The following is a 21,530-nucleotide window of genomic DNA, read 5'->3' as shown; positions in this document are numbered from 1 at the left end:
ATAATCTGAAAAGGGCAAAGCAGGGCAGGAAGTAGGTGAGCCCCTTCTTGCCCACAAGTCCAGGAGAATGCAGAGGGCACCACTGACTCGGAAAAGGGCTGCAAGGGAAGTTATTCTGCCGTGGTGGGAAGCTCTAGTTTTAATTCAGGTGGGACATTGGACACAGTACAGTTAGGTAGTGTAGATTAGTTTGTTCATGGCAGGAAAAGCACCCTAGAGATCATACAGCTACCAGAAACAGACACCCGCTGAAACCAGCATAGGATAAGGGGATACATTGAAAGAGTCTACCTTATGGATCTCAGGCTCAGAAAGTACCGCCAGGCCTTGCAGGGACTGGAACAAAGACCCTCCGCCTCCAGGTGCCTCACACTGTCCTGTCTCTGCACCCCTGCATGCTCACAAGGCACACCCTGCTGGGCTGGCCCCTTCTCTTTTACCACCTCCCCTGGAAAGCTGGAAAAAATCAGCTGTTACTCATGCAGCTCTTAAAACTAAGGCAGCCACAGGCAGTATTTTGCTGCAAGATAAAAATAGAAATCTGGGGATTCTTTTGACCTTTAGGAAAGTTTTTGCATTTCTGATAAAAGGAATAAATGGGACTAGTGCTGCCCATTCTCCTGCTGGAACCCAAGATTTAAGCACGGAGCAGTAGCATCTTAACACCACAGGAAGACACCTTAATGTCTAAAAAACACGGCCAGGACAGAAGAGCCTAGGTCCTTAATGGTGCCCCTGAGCTGTTCACCTCAGCCAGCACCTACCTACCTCTGGGATGCCTGTCACATGAGAGGAGCAGTCCTTTACGCATTGAGGAGCAATTTGCACTGCCCCTCAGGGCCAACAGGCTAACATTTTCTGCCTGGATAGGCGCATGGTGAAAAAGCATCGCCTAAACCCAGCTCTCTCTGGCTCTCCCATTTCAAGTATCCCACACCAACAAACTGTGGTCTCCTTCTCCAAGTCTAGATTCCTGGAGTGAGAATCTGAGGTTTCAACTTTGGTGAGGTTGATGATCCATGTTTAGAGGACAGGACCCTGTGGCCCATTGACCATTCCGTGGGAACGGCACAGCAGCCCCCCGTTGAAGGGCAGAACAGGCTCACTGAATGTGTGGTCACCCTGTGAGAGGGAGGAGCAGTGAGCACTGAAAAGAGGCTGGCCAGGAAAATTGGCCTGATTGCCCGTGAAGAGGATTCTTAAGGTCGACCTAGACTTGGCAGGAAAAGTGCTCAAAGCAAAGACGTTCAGTAGTTACCTCCGGGCGTGGACATTCGTATTTGTCTGTTACTGAAAAGTGAACCGCCAACCCCCTCATTCCCTTTGGAATCTTAACACCGACACTTCATGATTGGCACAGAGCACTCATTAATCATGTTTTATTACACACAGAAACTTAACCTCTTGAAAGTAACTACACTTGACCCTTGAACAACACAGGTTTGAACTACACGGGTGCACTCATTGGAGAATGCTTTTTCAATAAAAGTTACACCGGCCTCCCCTTCCACCTCCTCCACCTCTTCTGCTGCTGCCACCCCGAGACAGCAAAAAACCCCCTCCCTCCTCCTCCCAGCTTACTCAACGTGAAGACAATGAAGATGAAGACCCTCATGATGATCCACTTTCCCTTCATGAGTAGTAAAGATACTTTCTCTTCCTTATGATTTTTAATGGTGTTTTTATTCTCTAGCTTAGTTCACTGTAAGAATACAGTATATAATACATAGGACATACAATATATGAGTTAATCCACTATTCACAGCTATCAGTAAGGCTTCCAGCCAACAATAGGCTATTCGTAGTTAAGTTTTGGGGGAGTCAAATGTTATATGTGGATTTTCAGCCACACTAGGGGTTGGCACCCCCCAACCTCCACTTTGTTCAAGGGTCAACTGTAATCATTTCCATTTTGATGATGACTGTTCTGCCTTTTTTCTGTTGGTTGAAAAAACTTATGCATATTTGTAAGAGTTCAATGTTTCTTTGGTTCTCAGTAATGAAGAGATGTGTGGTTTGGGTGAGGTAATGTCCTTCTTCAGGAAAGAAATTGCCCAATGTGTTTGTTCATCCAGAAGGCTCTGTGGCAGAAGTTTGGATCTACAGTAACAGAGAGAATAGAAAACCCCAGATTACCCAACTGGTGGCACTTACCGGAAAAGTTCCACTCTGTTTCAAAAGAAGTTGGAAATGTTAGTTATCACAACAGGTTTCCAAACTCAGGTGCTTACTGGTAATGTGTATGGGACACCCAGCTGTCTTCTGACTTCTACTTCTGGGTTTGTTTAGGGTAGGCTTCTTGCCCTCTGGGTTGTCACCTCTCTGGCCAGGGATGGCTCCCTGTGGTCCAGTTCCAGGGGCACTGACCAACAACTTTTCTTGTATCTGGAATGAAGACTGGCACAGGTGGGGGCCTCAGTTTAGCTGTTAGCAACAGCCACCAGAACAGAACCAAGTGCAAACTCAGACACCCACAAGTGGAAAGTGTGGGGCGTGATGGCATTCCTCTAGCATGGCTGGTAGGGAGCAAGTTGTCAGGGGTGCCTTCACTCTCCCATGGCCTTAATAGATGGAGAAGAGCTAGCTGGACAGCTGAGCAAAAGCATGACCCTTCTGCCTACCCAGACAAAGAAACTGGGCCTATCTTCTCTGTTTCTTCCCTTTCTGCCCTCCAGAGAGCAAGGTGGGTGAGGATACCCTGATTTCCTCGCTCTGCTGCTTGTGAGCCAAAGCAGCAGGCAGGAGGGCTTTCACGTGCCACATAGGGCTTGCCTTCTTCATAGGCCTGCCCTGTGCCTTCAGAGCAGTTCATTCCCCTCGCGCCATCGGAGAACTCCAGAGCCTGAGCTGGCACCTCCATCCCTGCCTTTCTCCACCAGGCAGAGCAGAGCTCCGTCCTTCCCACTCATCGTCTAGGTCAGTGTGACACCTGTTCACTCTTCATTCTACAGATATCACTGGGCATGGGCATGTGCCGGACACTGCTGTAGGCACTGGGGATTGGGATTGGTGTTACTCCCCTTGTTTATCAGTATCTGAGTGCAGACCCTCACGCATTTCAGCAAGTACCACGGAGCTCCTAATTCTTCATAGGGAAGCAAATCTGAAACACAAGTCACTTACAAACTCACAGGAGGAAGGTCTGTTGAACTCAGGGACTGACTTTAAGCATGTGTGTTTTTTCAGGGGCCCAGTTTCTTGCTCCACTCTGTTTACATGCACACACACACAGGCGAACCTAAGGAGATGAGCACCTTCTCCTTCCCTTCTCACGGCTCAGATCCTGCTTCTCTGGTTTCCTTCCTTCAAGTCCCGTGCCAGGAGGCCATGGCAGTGTTGGGCTCCATAATGAAAGTGTGGGCACCTTCCCAATGGCAGCAACTGGACTCAGAGGCATTCCATGGAAGCAGGGAAGAGCTGCGTATGCTAGGCAGCAGAGGCAAAGGCTTCAGATGGGCCTCATGCATTGACTATGCTTGTGTCACCCGAGAGGGGCTGAACCTTAAGACAGTGGCTCTCAACTTTGGCTGCATGTTGGAATCATCTGGAAAGATACCTGTGTCCCACCTCAGAAATTCTGGTGTCCCTAGTCTGGGGATGGCTTGTGCATTGGGAGTTTTAAAATACTGTTAGAAGCTAAATTTGAAATAGACTAGCACTTCAAAAGCAAACAGAAAATAAAGAAATACATACAGCATTCCAGTTTGGGGAACCTGAGTCCCGTATCTCTAAGACTGGAGACCTTGAAGAATAACTGCCACCACCACTTTGCACTGGGGCTGAGGGGCTGCCCGCCTGCAGGAGACACCTGAGAGGCAGCTCTGGGTTGGGAGGCAGCTGCAGGGAGGCAGGTGCAGGGAGGCAGGTGAAATGCTGAGGAAACACCCCTCCTCTCGCCTGGGCTGGAACTCTGCCAAACTTCAGAGCACTTGAAGTCATAACAGAACATCCTCTCTGACCACAGTGCAAATAAGCTAAACATCAATAACAAAAACTAGAAAACAGCAAAAACTAAATGTTTAGAAATTTTAGAAATAGGCCAGGTGTGGTGGCTCACACCTGTAATCTCAACACCTGAGGCAGGGAGATCACCTGAGGGCAAGAGTTCAAGACCACCCTGGCCAGTGAGGTGAAACCTGGTCTCTACTAAAAATACAAAAATTACATGGGTGTGGTGGCATGCACCTGTAGTTCCAGCTACTCGGGGGACTGAGGGAGGAGAATCACTTGAACCCAGGAGGTGGAGGTTTCAGTGAGCCAAGATCGTGCCACTACACTCGAGACTGGGTGACAGACCGAGACTCCATCTCAAAAGAAAAAGAAATTTTAGAAATACATGTTTTTCTAAACAATCCACGATGAAAAGAAGTCACAATGTCAAGTAGAAAAGCCAGAACTGCACTCCCAAAAGGGCAGATGCCTCTGCAGACCTGGCCCTCCCACAGGATAGCTAGGAGGAGGTTGGATAGCCGGTCTGTTTGCTCTACAGAAATTTCTTAGGCCGGGCGCGGTGGCTGAAGCCTGTAATCCCAGCACTTTGGGAGGCCGAGGCGGGTGGATCACGAGGTCGAGAGATCGAGACCATCCTGGTCAACAAGGTGAAACCCCGTCTCTACTAAAAATACAAAAAATCAGCTGGGCATGGTGGTGTGTGCCTGTAATCCCAGCTACTCAGGAGGCTGAGGCAGGAGAATTGCCTGAACCCAGGAGGCAGACGTTGCAGTGAGCCGAGATCGCACCATTGCACTCCAGCCTGGGTAACAAGAGCGAAACTCCATCTCAAAAAAAAAAGAAATTTCTTTGTGGAACAGCAGAAGGGTATTGCAGCGATGCCAAGTAAACACAGAACAGGAATCCTAGAAGCTAGAGAAGGAGGAAGCCTTGCCCAGAAGCTCTGGAGTAGCTCTGTTTGTTAATTATTTTTGTAGTAACCAAGGGAACATTGGTGAGCACCCTACAGAGTAACCACAAGTCAGCATCAAAGTAGGCAAGTAGCTGGCAGACAGTTTTTAACAGTGTTTTTGTTTTTCTTCCCGAATTTGCAGTTTGAGGGAGGCAGCTTGCTCTGGGAACTCTGCTAGTAGGGTATCATGCAGCACAGTCCAGAATCCCTTTCTTTCTTTTTCACACCCTCTGCACAATACAAAGTAGGAAAGTTGTATTCATTTGTATTCATTTGCTGCTATAACTAAATATTATAGGCTGGGTGGCTTAAACCACAGAAATCTGTTTCTATGGAGGCCGGGTAGTACAAGATCAAGGGGCTGGCAGATGGGTGTCTGGGGAGGGCCCTCTTGCTGCTGTGCAGATGGGTGTCGGGGAGGGCCCTCTTGCTGCTGTGCAGATGACCATCTTCACTGTCCTCACCTGGAGGAGGAGAGCAGAGAGAGAGGAAACAAGCTCTCTTCTGTCATTTATAAGGGCACTAGCTCCACTTATAACAGCTCCACTCTCATGGCCTAATCACCTCCCAAAAGCCTCATCTCCTAACACCATCTCCTTATAGGTTAGGATTTCAACATATGAATTTGGGGGGTAAAGGGGTGCAAACACTGAGACCACGCAAAATTAGTTTCTGTTTGACACCATAGAAAAAAACCAATCGGTATTCACGGCCCCAGAAATGATATACTTGTTTGGTTTAATCCTGTTATGTAGCAAAATTCCCCAACAATGAAAAAAGGGAAAGTTATGTAACTCAGAGTAGAGGTCACTAAAATGCACACTGGCACACCCCCCTTGAAAAAAAAAATCACGATCTTCCCTCCAGGAAAACTTCTTCCTGGCCTGGATCTAGGTATCTTCTTTCCCCTATTCAAGATACCAATTAGTAGAGGTACACAAAGTTCAGCAGGAAGATACCTTAAAAAAAATAAAGCACTGCCAGTATTCCTCCGAAGCTCTTCCAGGAAGGGGCAGCACATCTGGCTGAGCACAGAGGTCAAGAGTGCAGGCTCTGAGTCAGACAAACTCCGTCCAAGCCCCAGCTCTGCCAATCCCCACCTCTTCTGCCAAGTGGGAAGAATAGTGTCTGTGTCAGAAGGCAACGTCAGGCTACAATGGGGTCATGGAATCTGGAACCTGCCACAGGGCCTTTCTTGTGTGCAGTGCCCCATAAATGTGGGTCTCTGCCATTGTTCCCTGGTATTGGGTGTTGTGGGTTGGGGGGGATGCGTGTGAATGTGCTCTGTACACACTCCCACACCTTGAGCTGGCCTCACCACGTTCCACAGCTGAGTCTCCATCCTTCAGCTGGGCAGAGGAAATGGGGGCAGGGGATTCACGGTGCCTTTTCAGCACCGTAGGCTGGCAGCTGTGGGTGGGCGGAGTGCACGCATGCCCAATGGCAGCACATGATCTACCTTCAGACAGACGTGTGCGGTCAGCTCATGAACGCTAGCCATGATTTCGTCTTTATATTTAATATTTAAGAGACATATTTCCCTTTGGGAATTAATCATTTCCCTTTGAGCACGACAACTTTTGTTGTAGCCACTTTAAGTGGAAATCACTCTTAGAAGGTACTGCACGCGGCTGCCTTCTGTATCTGGACGTCATTTGCCTTCATGACTGTGGTCACTACACACGTCATCTGTCAGCCTGGCCTGTGGCCATCTTTGAGCCCCAGTCTGGGGGTTCCTGTGTCCCGCTCTCAGCTCTCAGACGCCTCACCCCTGCGGCCACTGCTCCTCTCTCGGTGGCACTGTGGGGTCTCTGTCAGGACATTTCAGTTATGATAGAAAACTGAGAAGGAGAAGCACAGTCCAGGGGCCGCGCAGGATTGGGTGGCGGGACTGGGCCTCAGCGGGTTCCCCCGGGCTCCGCTGCTTCTATGCTGTTCTGTTCTCAGACCAGGCCTCCCTGCAGTGGCCACCTCCTGTCTTGCCCAGCAGGTGGAGGGCAGCAGTCCTTTTCCCAAAGATGTGCTGTTCCTCGGAGTCCGCAACAGTGCCCTCTGGCCAGGCCTGTACCTGTCATTTAGGCTGGGGACTATGATGCTGGGAAGGACCATCACAAAGCCACCCTTGCAGCTGGAGAGGATGAGGATGGCCCTCCCAGGAGAGGCAGGGCAGGACAGTGTGGCTTGTTGGGATGCTCCATCTGGCCCACTCACAGGGTGCGGGCCCTGGGAAGCACGTGGCCACACATCCTCCTGCTGAGGGGGCCGATTTCACCTCACTACCTCCATGCAGAGAGCTGCCCTTCATGCATTCAGAGTCCACTCAGATGGGCACCTGGGTCCCCAGACTCCCCATCCACATCCCTGTGCCCATCCGAGTCAGGGGTGCAGGAGGACATAGCCCCTGAGGACAGCCCTTCCTAGCTCCTACTCTGGAGGCCGCAGCTGGCCCAGGCCTTGCAGGAGCAGACCCAGGCCACTGAGATTCTGCCTCTGTGGCACCAATCCAGTGTGTCCTGCTAAAGAACTGGCCCACCATAGCACAGGGATGACCCAGGGACCAGGCCATGCTCCTCATGCATGCCGCCCAGAGCCGGTCTGCCCCCTCGCTCTCACCTGTGCTCTAGCCCAGTGCCATCTGCAAACCTGCAAGTGATGGTGGCAGTGCTCCTATTTGACCTGCTGTGCGTGCATGTAGGCACTTGAAATGCGGCTACCGCAGCCTGGGAACTGAATTTCTATTCTGTTTAAGTTACAGCTAAATGGCCACATGTGGCTGATACATCGGCACAGTCAGCAGGTGAGCTCACCGAGAAGCAGTCAGGGCTGCGATGTGAACCCCCCAGGAGAAAAGGCCCCTTCCAATTTTGTTGGTAGAATTATATTCAGGAAAAATTTTTTTAAAAAAAGAGTAGCATTATTGGACCAAACACACACACACACACACACACACACACACACACACCACAAACAGAAAATGAACAAAATAAAGCTTTATTTGAACTCCCTCCCCTACAGATCATTCAAAGGCCTGGGACCATGTCCAGGTTCCTCGCAGCAACACGGAAAGCTAAGCCATTTCACAAACACACAGCCATACCCACAACTACAGACCCCCACGCCCAGGGCACAGCTCTTTGTCGCTAAGCCTGTAACAAAAGACCCCCACTCAGGATTTGTGTGTGCTGGGGCCAATGCCACCTCCTGGGCATCATGGGCACACTCACCCAAGAGACCAGCACAACCACGGCCAACTGGGTACTCAGTAGCGCAGACACCCTCGAACACCAGCACTGCCGCAGGCCCTGAGGGGTAGACTGTGGGGCAAATAGGACAAACTCTCCCTGCCCTAAGGGACCCGGCTCACTGGGCCTCCTTCCCCTGCCAAGCACCAGCCCCTGCATGCCTCGCTGGGAGGTAAGCACCCACTAGCCTCATGATTTCCATTATCTTGCTAATGTTGGCAGCACCTAAGGCACATTAAAACAGAGAGAGGCTGGATCCAGACCTCCAGGTCTCATCATTGGACTTCAGTGGTTCTCACTGCCCCAGCCAGAGAGTGAGGGTCAGGCAGCATTTGCCAGGACCTGGCTCTAACCAAATTGGTGCTCTAACAAGTCACCTGAGTTTCCAGTAGCTTCCCTGAACAGCCCACCTATTTGGAGCGTGTTGCATCTCCTACCAGGAGGAATCTGGGGACACAAAAATCTTTCTGGATTACAGCGTGGAGAAACAGAACATGACTGGAGCAGTTTTAGAACTAAGGTGGGAACATTCACCCCGTCGCTTAGGAGTCCGCTCCATTATACACAACCAAGCACAGGAGAAACAGTCACCAGGAAAGGAAACTGGAGGCTTGGAGGTTCTCAGGGAGCTGTTTAGACAGAGGTACAAACATCTGCAATTCACACTTCCAAATACACTAACAATAATTAAAAGTGCGGCCTCCGATCCTCACATTTCCCCACCAGTAGAGGCAAAAAGGAGATTTTCGTAACTACGTGTTAAAAAAAACATGCTCAAGTAAGTTCACATACTACACGTGAGTGCTGCACGCTGTTCTTCCACAACGTAAAAGTATAAAAATAAAAATTCTGCACTTTGTATCTAGAAACATCTGGAGAAAACACAGTTGCTCCTAGCTCTGTGTTATCTGAGCAGGTGTGCTATCCCAGGGCCTCACCTTCCTGTGCTGACTCAAGAGGGCAGGGAAATGGAGACCGCAACACCTTTTCATTCCAGGAAACCAAACTCATGATGGCAGAACCAGCCTGAGCCAAGTCAACAGCCTCTCCATGGGTGACACTCCTGGGACTTCCAATGGACGGGAGAAAGGGATCTTAGCCCAGCTTCCCATCAGGGTGGTGTGCATCACGTGTGGGGTGGGGACTGCTTCTGGGACTTAGGAAGACATCAACCTCAGTGGTCCCTTCTGGGCAGGACAAGCCAGGGCTCGGGAGCTCGCCCCATCCCAAGAGCTCCACAAGGCGCCAGCTCACTTGGCGGCAGCCTGCTTGTCCTTGGACTTCTGGTAGGCATGCAGGACCTCCATGATGACGCTGGGATCCTCCAGGGTGCTAGTGTCCCCCAGGTCATGGACCTCACCAGTGATGATCTTCCTCAGGAGTCGCCGCATGACCTTTCCAGACCTGGTTTTTGGAAGACGTCTCACCACCTGGCAAGAAATGGGCATAGTGTTAGAGCATGGATGGTGCCCAGCCTCCATGCCAGTGTGGACTGCACTGAGATCAGAAGGGCTCTGCTCAGGGGGACGCCCTCCCAGGGATCCACAATGGATGTCTAAGGCTCCACCCCAGAGAATGGCAAGGCACAAGGTCTCAGCTTTACCCTCCTACTATATGGACCTAAGCTGAAACCTACCCAACCCAACACCCTCCACCAGGCAAGGTCCACCCGGGCCAGGTTCACCCCACACTGCCGCCTGTCTGTCCTGCCACTGTGCCACATGCAGGCACCCAGGTGGCAACAGGTCCAAGCACCTCATCTCCATTCCCTGGCCTGGGACTTAGCAGGTTTTGCCTTACATAAGAGGTGAGAACTGCTTAAGAGAAAAGTTTTGTCTTAATGTTTGAAAAGCTAACGTGGAGCATTTTCAAACCCTACGACCCATCCACTGCAAATGGCAATACATTAAGAGCTGTGTTTGGGATCTTCGACAGTGACCCTGTCTTTTGATATAGTTCAGTTCACATAGGGCAAGTCCACGTCTCCTGAAACACTGGGCACTGGGCCAAAAGTGTCAACTCTCATAATACCAAATGAAGCTGCGCCCTGCTGCCTCCAAGGGCCACCAAGCCCGGGGTCGCTGCAGGCAATGTTCATAAAGGAGGGAATCAAAAGCCAAGGGCTGAAGAGGTAGCCCAATCCTCCCCCGATTCTGACCCCCTCAAGTAGGGGTCTGCACTCTCCCTCACTGGCACCGGGGTAAGTGATCAGAAACCACACAGGGGGTGGAGATCCCTGGGGCTGTCCCCATGTCTCTAATGAAAATCCCTCAGGTGCTTCACCAGCAGCCCCGTTTCTGTGACTAGCCTGCACATGCCAACATATGAGAGCCAAATCCTGCCTGGGCGACCTCCCGGACAGGTGAGCTGTCTGAATGTGGAAGCCTGCCTGGGCAACCTCCCAGGCAGGTGAGCTGGGCAAGCGTGGAAGCCTGCCTGGGTGACCTCCCGGACAGGTGAGCTGTCTGAGTGTGGAAGCCTGCCTGGGTGACCTCCCGAACAGGTGAGCTGGGCGAGCGTGGAAGCCTGCCTGGGTGACCTCCCGGACAGGTGAGCTGGGCGAGCGTGGAAGCCTGCCTGGGTGACCTCCCGAACAGGTGAGCTGGGCGAGCGTGGAAGCCTGCCTGGATGACCTCCTGGACAGGTGAGCTGTCTGAGTGTGGAAGCCTGCCTGGGTGACCTCCCGAACAGGTGAGCTGGGCGAGCGTGGAAGCCTGCCTGGGTGACCTCTCGGACAGGTGAGCTGGGTGAGCTTTTGGAGCTACATCTCCTGCCCTGTCTCCTCCCTCTATGACAACACAGTGATCCACCATCCTCACTACCACCCAGGAAAACCGAATAGCTAGTGTCAATTTGATGCTAATTGGAAAAAAGAACTATGCTCCGAAAAGACCATTGTCACTTGACAGTTGTGGGACATACAGACACACAGCCCCACCTGCGTGGGAGGCGCACTCACCAGGATCTCATCAGGCACAGCATATTTGGCGATCTTAGTGGCCACCATGGACTTGATCTCCTGCACCACCATATCTGAGTCACCCGAACTATCTTTCAACACGATGAAGGCAAAGGCAGCTGAAAATAAAGCCAAGTTTGGGGATGTATTAAATACTAGACCACAAGCCAACTCCCGAGGCAAAGTGCTGTGCACAGACTGCCAGAAATCCAAAGGGCTTTTGAATCATATGTTAGTGACATCGTAGCACTGTCATATGTTAGTGACATCATTTGCAACATCTTTAGTTGCAAACCCAAAGATCCACTTCAGTTTCGCAAAAAGTGGCAGCGATTCTAACAGCTCGACAAAAGTTCCAGGTGAGTGCTCACATGTGGCTGAGAGCTTGGCATCTCAGCTCTGGTGCTGACTGGCTGTGTGTGATCTGAGACACGGGATCTCCTCTCTGTGTCCTCATCTGTGAGATAACCCCTAATGTGGGCTGACCGGGTACTTCCATGAGAAGGTGCACAGATGTACAGCAAGTGAGCACCACCAGCCATTGGGGGCATGTGTGCAACGTGGTGCCATGGGCCACGGTGGCTATTTCAGTTCAATTAAAACAGCAGCTCCTCGGTTGCATGAGCCACACTTCAAGTGCTATTCAGCCCCACGCGCAGCCAGAGGCTGCCGCCCTGACCAGCACAGACATGGAGCAGCTGAGAGTTCCGCTGGGCAGCACTGGCCAGCCCACATTTCAGTATAAAGACTAGGTTTGGTTTTTCAGTACTCTGGCACGTCCAGGAAGGGCTCACACTGTGACAAGAGATCTAATTTGAGTGGAGTTGCTCGTCCTGGCACCATCCCTGACAGCCTGCCCATCCCTACTGGCCTGTAAGGTGCTGTCTCTCCCACGAAGCTTCTATACATGTGCGGTCTCCCACTGCTCATCCCAGCCCCATGCCACCTTCACCCATCTTCCCCTGACAAGTAGCACCTAACTGACTGTCTTGTTTCCTCAGTGATCATCTTTCTTGCTCTTTTTCTGTCTCTCCCCTCTACTCCCAACCCCTCTAGCATGCTAGCTCTATGGGGGCAGAGACCCTCTCCCTCACTGCTGTGTCCCCAGCATCTAGAGCCATGTCTGGAACACAGAGGGTGTTCAACACATGATTGTTAAGTGCATGAGTGGATGGTTTTCTGAACAAGCTATGATCTGTAAAGACCTAGAGGCTTTGCCGGAAAGACCTTCCCAGATCCATGTGGCAAACTCCTATTCATCCCTCAAGACCCAATTCAGCCACCTCCTGCTCTGTGAAGCCTTTCCTGACTCCACCCATGAATCTAGTTTATGGCACATGTTGTGCAGGAACAGCTGCCAGCCCCCTGTTGCCACCCCACTAGGTTGTGAGATCTTTGAGGCAAAGAACACCATTTTTCTCATCTTGGCTGTTGAGATGGGATCAGAAGTGGTCCTGGACTGTTGAGTTCTGAGGATGGAGCTGGAGGGAAGAAACCCCCCACATGGGTAGAGGAGCCAGTTAAGAGCCAGGAGGAGGCAGGCAAGGCTGAGGACACTGGAGACAAGAGAGACAAGAGCCCGGCCAGCGGCACCAGAGGCTTGCTGGTCTGTGTCCTGGAAAAGCTCCAGGGCTGCCCTTTCTCAGCATTGGTGCAAAACAAGAGACTGGGGACAAATACACGATACAGGCAGCTTTACAGCCAACCAGGAGCTGTTCATCAGCTCTTCATAATCACAGAATGGATGCTCGAATTCATTAGAAATCAGACACATCATCACATGCATGACACAAATTCTCCCCACACACCTGGCAGACACTACGAGGCCTGGCAACGTGAGACTTGCAACAGCTCCACACACACAGCATGCGCCCCGGGCAGCAGCATCCACAGCAGACCACACCCCAACACCACCCCAACCGACGTAAGGCTAGGCTGCCCTATGACAGACAGGGACTGCGATGCCCAAACGTTTGTCTAAAGGTCACTTTCCATTGTCCTTCCCTTGATCTTGCACTTGCTTTGTGGGGTTCAATCCAGGGGCTGCTGAGCCCCAGACACGGTGGACCACGCCTGCGGTCACAAGCCCATTTCAGTGGCCCCGGGAAGTGCTGGCTCAGCCATGAGACTTGGACAAAGATGGGGCTTCCAAATCCCAGGACATACCAGTGCCCTGCGGAGTCCCAGCCAAGAGACGTGAAATGCAGGATTCCCCAGAGGAGGGGTCCAGACTCCTACCAGAGCGAGGTACCCTCAGGGGGGCTCTAAGTTACCCCAGTCACACCTGAGGAACTGCCCTTGTCTCCATCCTCGCTGACCCTCCTGATCACATCTGGACAGGTCGCTGGGCAAGGGCCCCACCAGCTCTCTCTCACATCCCAGCCTTAGCAGCTGAAGGCTGGTAAGGGCGTCGTCCATCCGCCCTGTGACCTGATCCAGCATTATCAGCTGGGATGTGAGAGAGAGCTGGTGGGGCCCTCTCCACGGCAATTGAAAAGGCTGTTTGTAAAGCACTGAAATAAATTTTCCATTTTGCAGTGGGTCAATTTAAAGAAAGCATTTAAGTAGTAATGGAACAGTGGCACACAGAAGTGCAAGGAGGCAGGTGACATCTGGGACACACTGGGACACAGTGGGAGGGCAAGCCTGACCCAGGCCACTGGACAAGGCAGGAGAGGCCGGTCTGCCCAGCAGTGCCCTGGCATGGGGTCAGTGTGTGTCCAGGTCACGCCAGGACAGGCAGTGACAACACCTAGGTACTCCCGCCCCTTCCCGGGCCCAGCCACCTAGAAGCTCGTGGACTCAAAACAAAAGTGTGGCCTTGGTAAAGAAGACCATTCTAGTCCCTCATTGTGCATTCCCCGGCATGTCACTGTGCAGTGGGAACCACAGGTCAGATTCATCCAAAACGAGTCCCAGCGCAGCACGCAGCCTGCGCGCTTCAGGCAAACACACGTGGCGGCTGCATAGCCAGCTCGAGTTCTCTGACCGAGCCCGTGAGGACACACAAGACTGGACATTTTCCCATAAACTCTCTGTAACAGGGCTGGACGGTGTCCCAACCAGATACACCATGGACAGAGGCGGAAACTCCCCAAGCTTAGCCAAGGCCAAATGGGTCATGGCCACTGTGGATGTGTGTCCTGAAAGGACAGCAGAGCTAGGGCGTTTCAGAAACCTGACCTCCTCCCCTCCAGTTTCCACTTGAGAGAGAAGACCACCAACAGCTTGGCCCACAGTATCCCCTATCACCCCGCTCTCCAGAGCCTGCTCCTCGTACAGAGGTGCTGTAATGGGCATGGGGTCAGGAACCAGGAAGGAGCTCTTCTCCAGGACACTCACCTTCTCCTTTGATGTCGTGGGGGTAGCCAATGACAGCACTTTCTGGCACTGCAGGGTGGTCGGCCTGTGTACAACGGAGAACGAAAAGGCAAAATGTGGCGGCCCCTGGTGCTAGAGGTGACTGGGGCAGGGACTCCCACCCCAACTCAGAGGCCCACAGGGTCATCATGGAGGTGCAGGAGCGAGTGGGGAGGCCCAGCCTGCGCTCACCATGGCGTCCTCGATCTCTGCAGTCCCCAGCCGGTGGCCGCTGATGTTGATGACATCGTCCATCCGCCCTGTGATCTGGTAATAGCCACCCTCGGTTCGGTAAGCCCCATCTCCAGTGAAGTAATAACCTGCACCACAGCAGGGAAATTCAGCACCAGGAACCCTGATCCAGAACCCACGTCCTCAACTCACTAAGCTCAAAGCTCTGCAGCCCAGCACACAGCCGAAGTCCCACCCACCGGCCCTCCGTGCAACTCCGATGCTTCTGTATGCTCTAGAGCACGGGCAGGCAGCTCCACGACATGGAGACTTTGGGGAGCAGAAGGTATACAAGCAGCACATCCAGGGTGCTTCTCCAAAACACTTGAGTCTCATTTACAAGCTTGGGACTGAAAAGCACTGGTTCCAACAAGACAGAGGAGAGAGCGTTCAGGTAAGTTTCCAAACCAAGGACAAAAAAGGAAACTGGGAAAAAATAAAAATAAACTGGAAGAAAATGCCCAGCCTTGGTGACAGTCTTCCAAGGTGCTTCTCCACTCTCCCTTCCCAGCAGCTAACAGGATCTCTCCATGGGCCTGGTTGCACTGCTGGACAGCACGCTCATACCTATGTAGCCCCAAGGACATCCCGGAGCGGGGACTCACTCCCACTGTCAAGATAAGGAAAGCCAAGGAGGTGCAGCAAAGGGAGAGGAGGCTGGAGTCAAACTCAGGCCTCGGGAGCGCCTGTTCCCGGCCACTGTGCTACGCTGCACTCAGATCCCGTTAAAAATGTGTTCTGAGCTAAGATTCCAGCAGTGATCTGAAAAGGCCTGAGAGGGTCCCCAACGGCCTGCTCACCTGGGTAGGCCTTGAAGTAGGCATCCACAAACCGCTGGTGGTCACCATAGATGGTCCTGGCCATGCCCGGCCAGGCCTGGGAGATACACAGGGCCCCGGAGACGTTGCCGCCTTCTATGGCGCTGCCCTGCAGACCCAGGACATGCGTGTGAGAGAAAGCCAAGCTCTGGGTGAGAAGCATGCTGAAAACGACAGGCCCACCCTCAAGGGAGCTGTCCATAGCTCTCCCCTCTCCCTGAGGAGGGCCCCAAGCTGCCCATGTGGCCGCTACCAGCTGCAGTACATGCTTCGAGGTCAGCAGCCTCCCGCTAGGTACAGACCTGGGCGCAAAGGAGGGAGCTGGGCTGGGCAGGCGGGGACCAAGGGCCGGTGAGCACGTGGCTCCCATGCGGGGTAGGCCCATACACACCTTCTCATCCATGAGGATGGGGACAATGCCAAAGAAGGGCCTCATCGCCATGCCAGGAAGGATTTCCGCCCCTTCTTCTGAGGGCCGTGGTGCGATACAGATGCCACCGGTTTCTGCAGGGAGGACAAGGAAGAAATGCATGATTGTCCCCAGACCCAGGGACATGTGTATCCCGAGTCGGGGGTGAGTGGGACTGTCCTTGTTGTGGGTAAGGAAACACCTCAGGGGCACAAGGATCTTTAAGGCAAACCAGACGTGGGTCTGGTGACCTCCACTTCGGATATAAGAGGGGGCCCCACAGTGGCCTCAGCCCCAGGACCTCTGGCGCCCCACAGCCACATCTGTGGTGGTCTCTCGCCATAAGCATCCTCATAAGTCAGATGCCCAAGAGAAGGGGGGACAAATCCAAACAAAATGTCACAGAAAAATTCCTTTTCCCACTAAAATTTAAATTTAGACTCATGCTCCCTTAGAAGATAGGGCCTGTCTCATCAGATGTTCCCATGTTTAGAAAGGGGTGCTAGGAAGGGACGCGGCCCCTGAGCTCTGGGTGTGCACCAGGCCTTGGGCAGCACGCCTCGGCTATGTCACCTCAGCTCATCCTCACCCAGGCCTGTCAGGGGTGCCCCCACCTCACAAAGGAGGAAACTTAGGCTCAGAGAAGTAGTGACCACAGGTCCCATAGCTAGGAAACAGCAGCCTGGCAACCTCTGGTTCCCTCACTTCAGGCCCCAGGATTTCCGTGGCCTCAGGAGTTGATGTGTCTTCCATCGCACCTGGTGTTGAGAGCTCGGACCCCGTTCCCAGCCTCACACCCAACCCGACAGACTCAGAACCTGTTCTCCAGGCTTCCTCACCTGTCTGCCACCAAGTGTCCACCAGCGTGCACCTGCTGTCCCCCACCACCCTGTGCAGCCACTCCCAGGCCTCGTAGTTGATGGGCTCTCCCACTGAAACCACACAGGAAAGAAGATGTTAACAGACTGCAAATAAATCTGAAGCCAAAAGGAAGTGGCTTTTTGTTTGTTTGCTTGCTTGTTTGTTTTTTGAGAGTCTTGCTCTGTGGAATGGCGCGATCTCGGCTCACTGCAACCTCTGCCTCCAGGGTTCAAGTGATTCTCCTGTCTCAGCCTCCCAAGTAGCTGAGATTACAGGCATGCGCCACCACACCTGGCTAATTTTTGTGTTTTTAGTAGAGTGGGGATTTCACTATGTTGGCCAGGCTGGTCTCGAACTCCTGACCTCAGATGATCTGCCCGCCTTGGCCTCCCAAAGTGCTGGAATTACAGGTGTGAGCCACTGCGCCCAGCCAAAGGAAGAGATTTTTGAGGAGAAAACAGCTCTGTAATTCTTTTTTAAGACCATACAAGGAAACCTGAAAATGCAGAGAGACACATCATACTGCTGATCATCAAAGAAATGCACATGACAGTGAGGTGTTTTTACCATGAGATGCTTGAAAATAAAAAAGCCGGCAAGAATGTGGGGAAAGCAGGATTCCACAGACACTAATAGGAGTGTAGTTTTGTACAGCAATTTTGGGGAGCAATCTGGATGTTTCTTTTAAAATTTAAAACTCCATACATCCAATACAACTACTTTGCGCAACTGCTTGGGGCAGAATCTTCTATAGCTAAACATATGTGTGTCATTTTACCTCAAAACATGATCCCTGACATCCACCCCACAGAAATGACTGCAGATGCCACCAGAAGTGGCTGTGTAAAGGGCGTCCTCAGCAGTCCTGCTCATGCCAGAAACCACACACGTCCCTCGGGAGCAGGTGAGTAAATGCAGCTTGGCACACTCCAGCAAAGGAATGCCACACGAAGATGGCAAACCACCACGACCCACAGCTGCACAGGCAAGTCTGAGGCACAAGGCTGAGCAAGGAGGGATGTGCTGTGTGATCCCACCCAGCTGAGCTTCAAGGGCAGCCAGATCCATCCGTGGTGATGCAGGCCACACTGTGGTCATGGCTTAGGTAACTCCTGTGACTGGGAGGAGGAATAAGGGGGTTTCTGGGGACTGTGAATTTCTGTAGCACGTATACATGTAAGCATCTCTCAAGTTGAACACTTAATATCTGTACCCTTGGGTATACATTATACCTCAAAGGAAAGGAAAACAGTATGCGTTCGCCCTAGGACTCTGTGTCTACCTTATGACATTTCCACACCAGACCGGCACTCAGCCAGAACTCGCCAGCCTAGATGTGCTGTCACTAAAACATTGAAATACTCTCATGCTGCTGGTTCCAGGACCACCCACAACCCAAGGCCTGTCCCAGCAGTGGCCCCTGCAGCCGTGCTGCATGATCAGTGCTGGTCACGTGGGTGGCTGGGTGTCTTGCGTGTCACACCTGCACTCAGAACATCCACCAGGGCAGAGAGATGCCACACAGCACTTGTGGACACGCTGGGAGACTGTGACAGCCTGCGCCCAGCCAGAGGGACATGACCGCATGAGCCAGAGCAATCTCCACAGCAGGGCAGATCCACGTGGAACAATGCAGATTCTACAATCTTCAGAGAAACGTTACAGCACAATAGCACAGTGTGGTAACTTTCATGTTGAAGAAAACATCATTTAACAGAGCTGCATACAGTACAGGAACTTAACTGAGGATATGGGGCCGAAGGCACAGGAGCAACAAGGTCCCCTGGAGCAGAGGTCAAGGAAGACCTCAGCGTTTTTTTCCTTTCTTTTTCTTTTTTTTAAAGAGACAAGGATCTCGCTCTGTTGCCCAGGCTAGAGTGCAGTGGCACGATCACGGCTCACTGTAGCCTTGACCTCCTGGGTTCAAGGATCCTCCCACCTCAGCCTCCCAAGTGGCTGAGATCAGAGGCATGTGCCACCACACCCAACGCCTAAGGATATCAGTTTTAATTACATGCTCCAATTTCTTCTTTTCACGAGAGCGTATCCATGTATCACTTATGAAATTAAAAGTTTAAAAAAGCTTTGAGAAATACAAATCTAGGGGGAGTGTCTTGAGTGAGCGGGATTCTGACAACTCAATGGACTAAATGTCCTGAGAGGTGATCCCAGCTGCCTGGGGCGGGTCTAGGCTGTAGAATTGCACCAGCAGGCATGCCAGCACAGCGCTGGCCCTGGCCAAGGTGTGAAGCACGACCCCCAGCATGCTCCCAGGTGCTGGAAACCCCAGGTGCCAGACATCACAGGACTCCACGCCGCCTGCCAGCATTGCATACCGAGAACAGAACAGCGAGGTGTGTGACTAGCACCTGGCCTCCCACAGCACTGCAGCTGGACCCAGTTATGTAATAGGAATAGGAATGGGCCTATAGACCAGCTAAATAAACAAAACCCAGCTGAGCCTGTGCTGGGGGCCGGCCCCCTGGCTCAGAGGGGTTCCAGGTCTGTGGGGACCCCTGGGTGAGGCAGAGGCTGCTGGGATACACATCCCACTCTAACGCAGCTGCCAGAGCACACACTTTCCTGAAATGCACTCAGAGTGGTACTCTTTGACACTGGACTCTGTGACTCTTCCTTCAGCAGACAAATCCCATAAGTGTCTCTGGAAAACCAAATCTTGCCCTTCAGCCCTGTCCCCACCTGAGGCCCTGTCCCCACCTGACCCCCTGTCCCCCCAGATGCCCAGTCCCCACCTGACACCTAGGGCCCACTCAGGTGGCCCTGCTGCCAACACCTAGAGGATCTGGCAGTTTCTATGGCCCTGACCACCCCACTGTTTGTTCTCAGTCCCCAAGCATTGCATGCCCCAGAGCACAGGGGCAGAGCTCAGGTCCCCTGAGCTGTGGAGGGCAGTCAGAATCACACGGGCCTCTCAAGCCCAGCTCCAGCAGGCCAAGACAGACCACCCAAATTCAACACTTGCTATGGTCTGAATGTTTGTCCCCTCCAAATCTCATGTTGAAATGTAACTGCCATCGTAACAGCATTATGAGGTGGATCCTTTATGAGGTGACTATGCCAAGAGGGTTGTACCCTCATGAGCAGGATTGGTGCTGTTACGAAAGGGTGAGCTCAGCCTCCTCTTGCTCTCTCTCACCCTCTCTTTGGCCTTCCACCATAGGATGATGCAGCAAGGAGGCCCTCACCAGATGCCAGCACCTTGATGTGGACTTTCCAGCCTCCAGAAATGTGAGCCAAGATTTCTGTTCATTATAAAGCACCCAGTCTCAGGGTATTCTGTTACAATAGCATAAAGCAAACTAAAATACACCATCTAGAAAGGAGCCCAACACTCTTTCTGAGAGGTGGAGAGGACAGTACAGGAAGGGAAGCAGAGTAAGCCAGGGCCCTAGGAACCTGTTGTGGGTACAGGGTGGGTGCACAGAGCCCAAAAATCAGGTGGAGCGGGGTGGGGGGCAGATTGAGCTTTGCTGACTCTAGAATCAGGTGCTGGGTTCAACACAGGTTGAGTGATCTCCGGCAGGTTCTCTGACCTCTCTGTGCCTCCTCTTCCTCCTCTTTAATGTGAAGCAACGTCTGCACTCTGCTCACAGGACTGATGTTTAAATGAAGGCATTTAATACATATTTGCTCTTATTAATAGTATTCAAACCCCTTCTGCTTTTTAATCTAGAAAGCTCTAGAAACAGGTTTTTACTGTTAAGGGAAAAGAGGAGGAAGAGTCACTGGATGCCTGCTATTCATCAGGAGCTATCCCCATTTTCTCCATGCTAAACATTACAGTAAGGCTCACATCCGACCCTCTGTGGCATCCTCACCACCCTGCAGGTAGGTCTCATCCCCATCTCACATCTGGGAACAAGTGGTGAGCTCTGCAGGGAACAGCCCTAGCCACAGTGCCTCTTAACCTGCGGCCAGATGCTTCCATGCCTCGTGGTCACCCAGCAGTAACAGAAGCACATGCTCACTGCATTCCCTTCCCAATGCATGTGGCAGAACGGGACACTCTTCCATGTCACTGCCCTGCATGCTTCCTCAGTGAAAAGACACCAAGCAGGTGGCTGATCACACGTGACAACACATGTCAAGGCAGACATGAAATGGAGCAGGGACAGGAGAACAGCAGTCACCAGCACCAGTCCCTTCCAGCACCAGCCCGAAGGACAACACCCCCAGTACTGTTGAAACCACACTACTGTCACCTTTCCAAAATATTTCCACATGACTTGGCAGTATCCACCAACATTACCAGTAGGCCTAAGCTTTGAACTCTCTGCCTGGAAATGTCTACAGTAACAGCAGGGCAAAAATGCAGGATGGTGTCCACTCCACGGACTTGGAGACGATCAAAGTGTCCAACAACCGGGCAGTGTTGGCAGTGTTGAGCAAATCGTAGTTATACTATTACTATTATTATAATTATTTCAAAGACTGAGTCTCACTCTGTCACCAGGCTGGAGTGCAGTGCTGCAATCATAGCTCAGTGCAGCCTCAAACTCCCGGGCTCAAGCAATCCTCCCACCTCAGCCTGTGCCACCACACCCAGCTTAGTTATACAGTTAGACCCCATGCACCCACTAAAGAAATGACTTGGCCCTTAACTTATTGAGTGGGTAAGTATTCCTCATGAAGATTAAGCTACAGAAATTGAGTACAGAAACAATGGCACAGAAAATGTCTGGAATGTTGTTCCCCAGACATAACTGCTACCAGCTCTGGGGAGGGG

The 21,530-nt window shown here is 52.1% G+C and overlaps 1 protein-coding gene across 5 annotated transcripts in view; it reads right to left on the bottom strand.

The window, feature by feature from the left end:
- Nucleotides 1-1,596: 1,596 nt before the first annotated feature.
- The window catches only part of ACSS1 (acyl-CoA synthetase short chain family member 1), a 57,152-nt gene continuing 37,218 nt past the window's right edge, over nucleotides 1,597-21,530 (bottom strand). Inside the window, exons 8-16 of one of the 5 annotated variants that reach the window (XR_012519280.1) lie at nucleotides 16,762-16,854; nucleotides 15,905-16,017; nucleotides 15,496-15,622; nucleotides 14,657-14,784; nucleotides 14,447-14,510; nucleotides 11,105-11,223; nucleotides 9,400-9,575; nucleotides 2,232-2,397; nucleotides 2,012-2,100 (exon numbers count right to left, since the gene is read on the bottom strand). Coding sequence is in view for 4 of the 5 variants with exons in the window: in XM_074406160.1 (XP_074262261.1) it covers nucleotides 1,956-2,100; nucleotides 9,400-9,575; nucleotides 11,105-11,223; nucleotides 14,447-14,510; nucleotides 14,657-14,784; nucleotides 15,496-15,622; nucleotides 15,905-16,017; nucleotides 16,762-16,854 (965 nt within the window). In the remaining variant the exon portion in view is untranslated. Of the gene's footprint in view, nucleotides 2,101-2,231; nucleotides 2,398-7,875; nucleotides 9,576-11,104; nucleotides 11,224-14,446; nucleotides 14,511-14,656; nucleotides 14,785-15,495; nucleotides 15,623-15,904; nucleotides 16,018-16,761; nucleotides 16,855-21,530 lie in introns of those variants that run through there. The other 4 variants (XM_074406160.1, XM_003942917.4, XM_074406162.1 and 1 more) reach the window with 4 other exon arrangements.

Source organism: Saimiri boliviensis, chromosome 9, assembly GCF_048565385.1.
Source record: "Saimiri boliviensis isolate mSaiBol1 chromosome 9, mSaiBol1.pri, whole genome shotgun sequence".
Classification (NCBI taxonomy): domain Eukaryota; kingdom Metazoa; phylum Chordata; class Mammalia; order Primates; family Cebidae; genus Saimiri; species Saimiri boliviensis.
The sequence above is the reverse complement of the archived record's forward strand: the minus strand, read 5'-3'. Positions and strand labels throughout refer to the sequence as shown.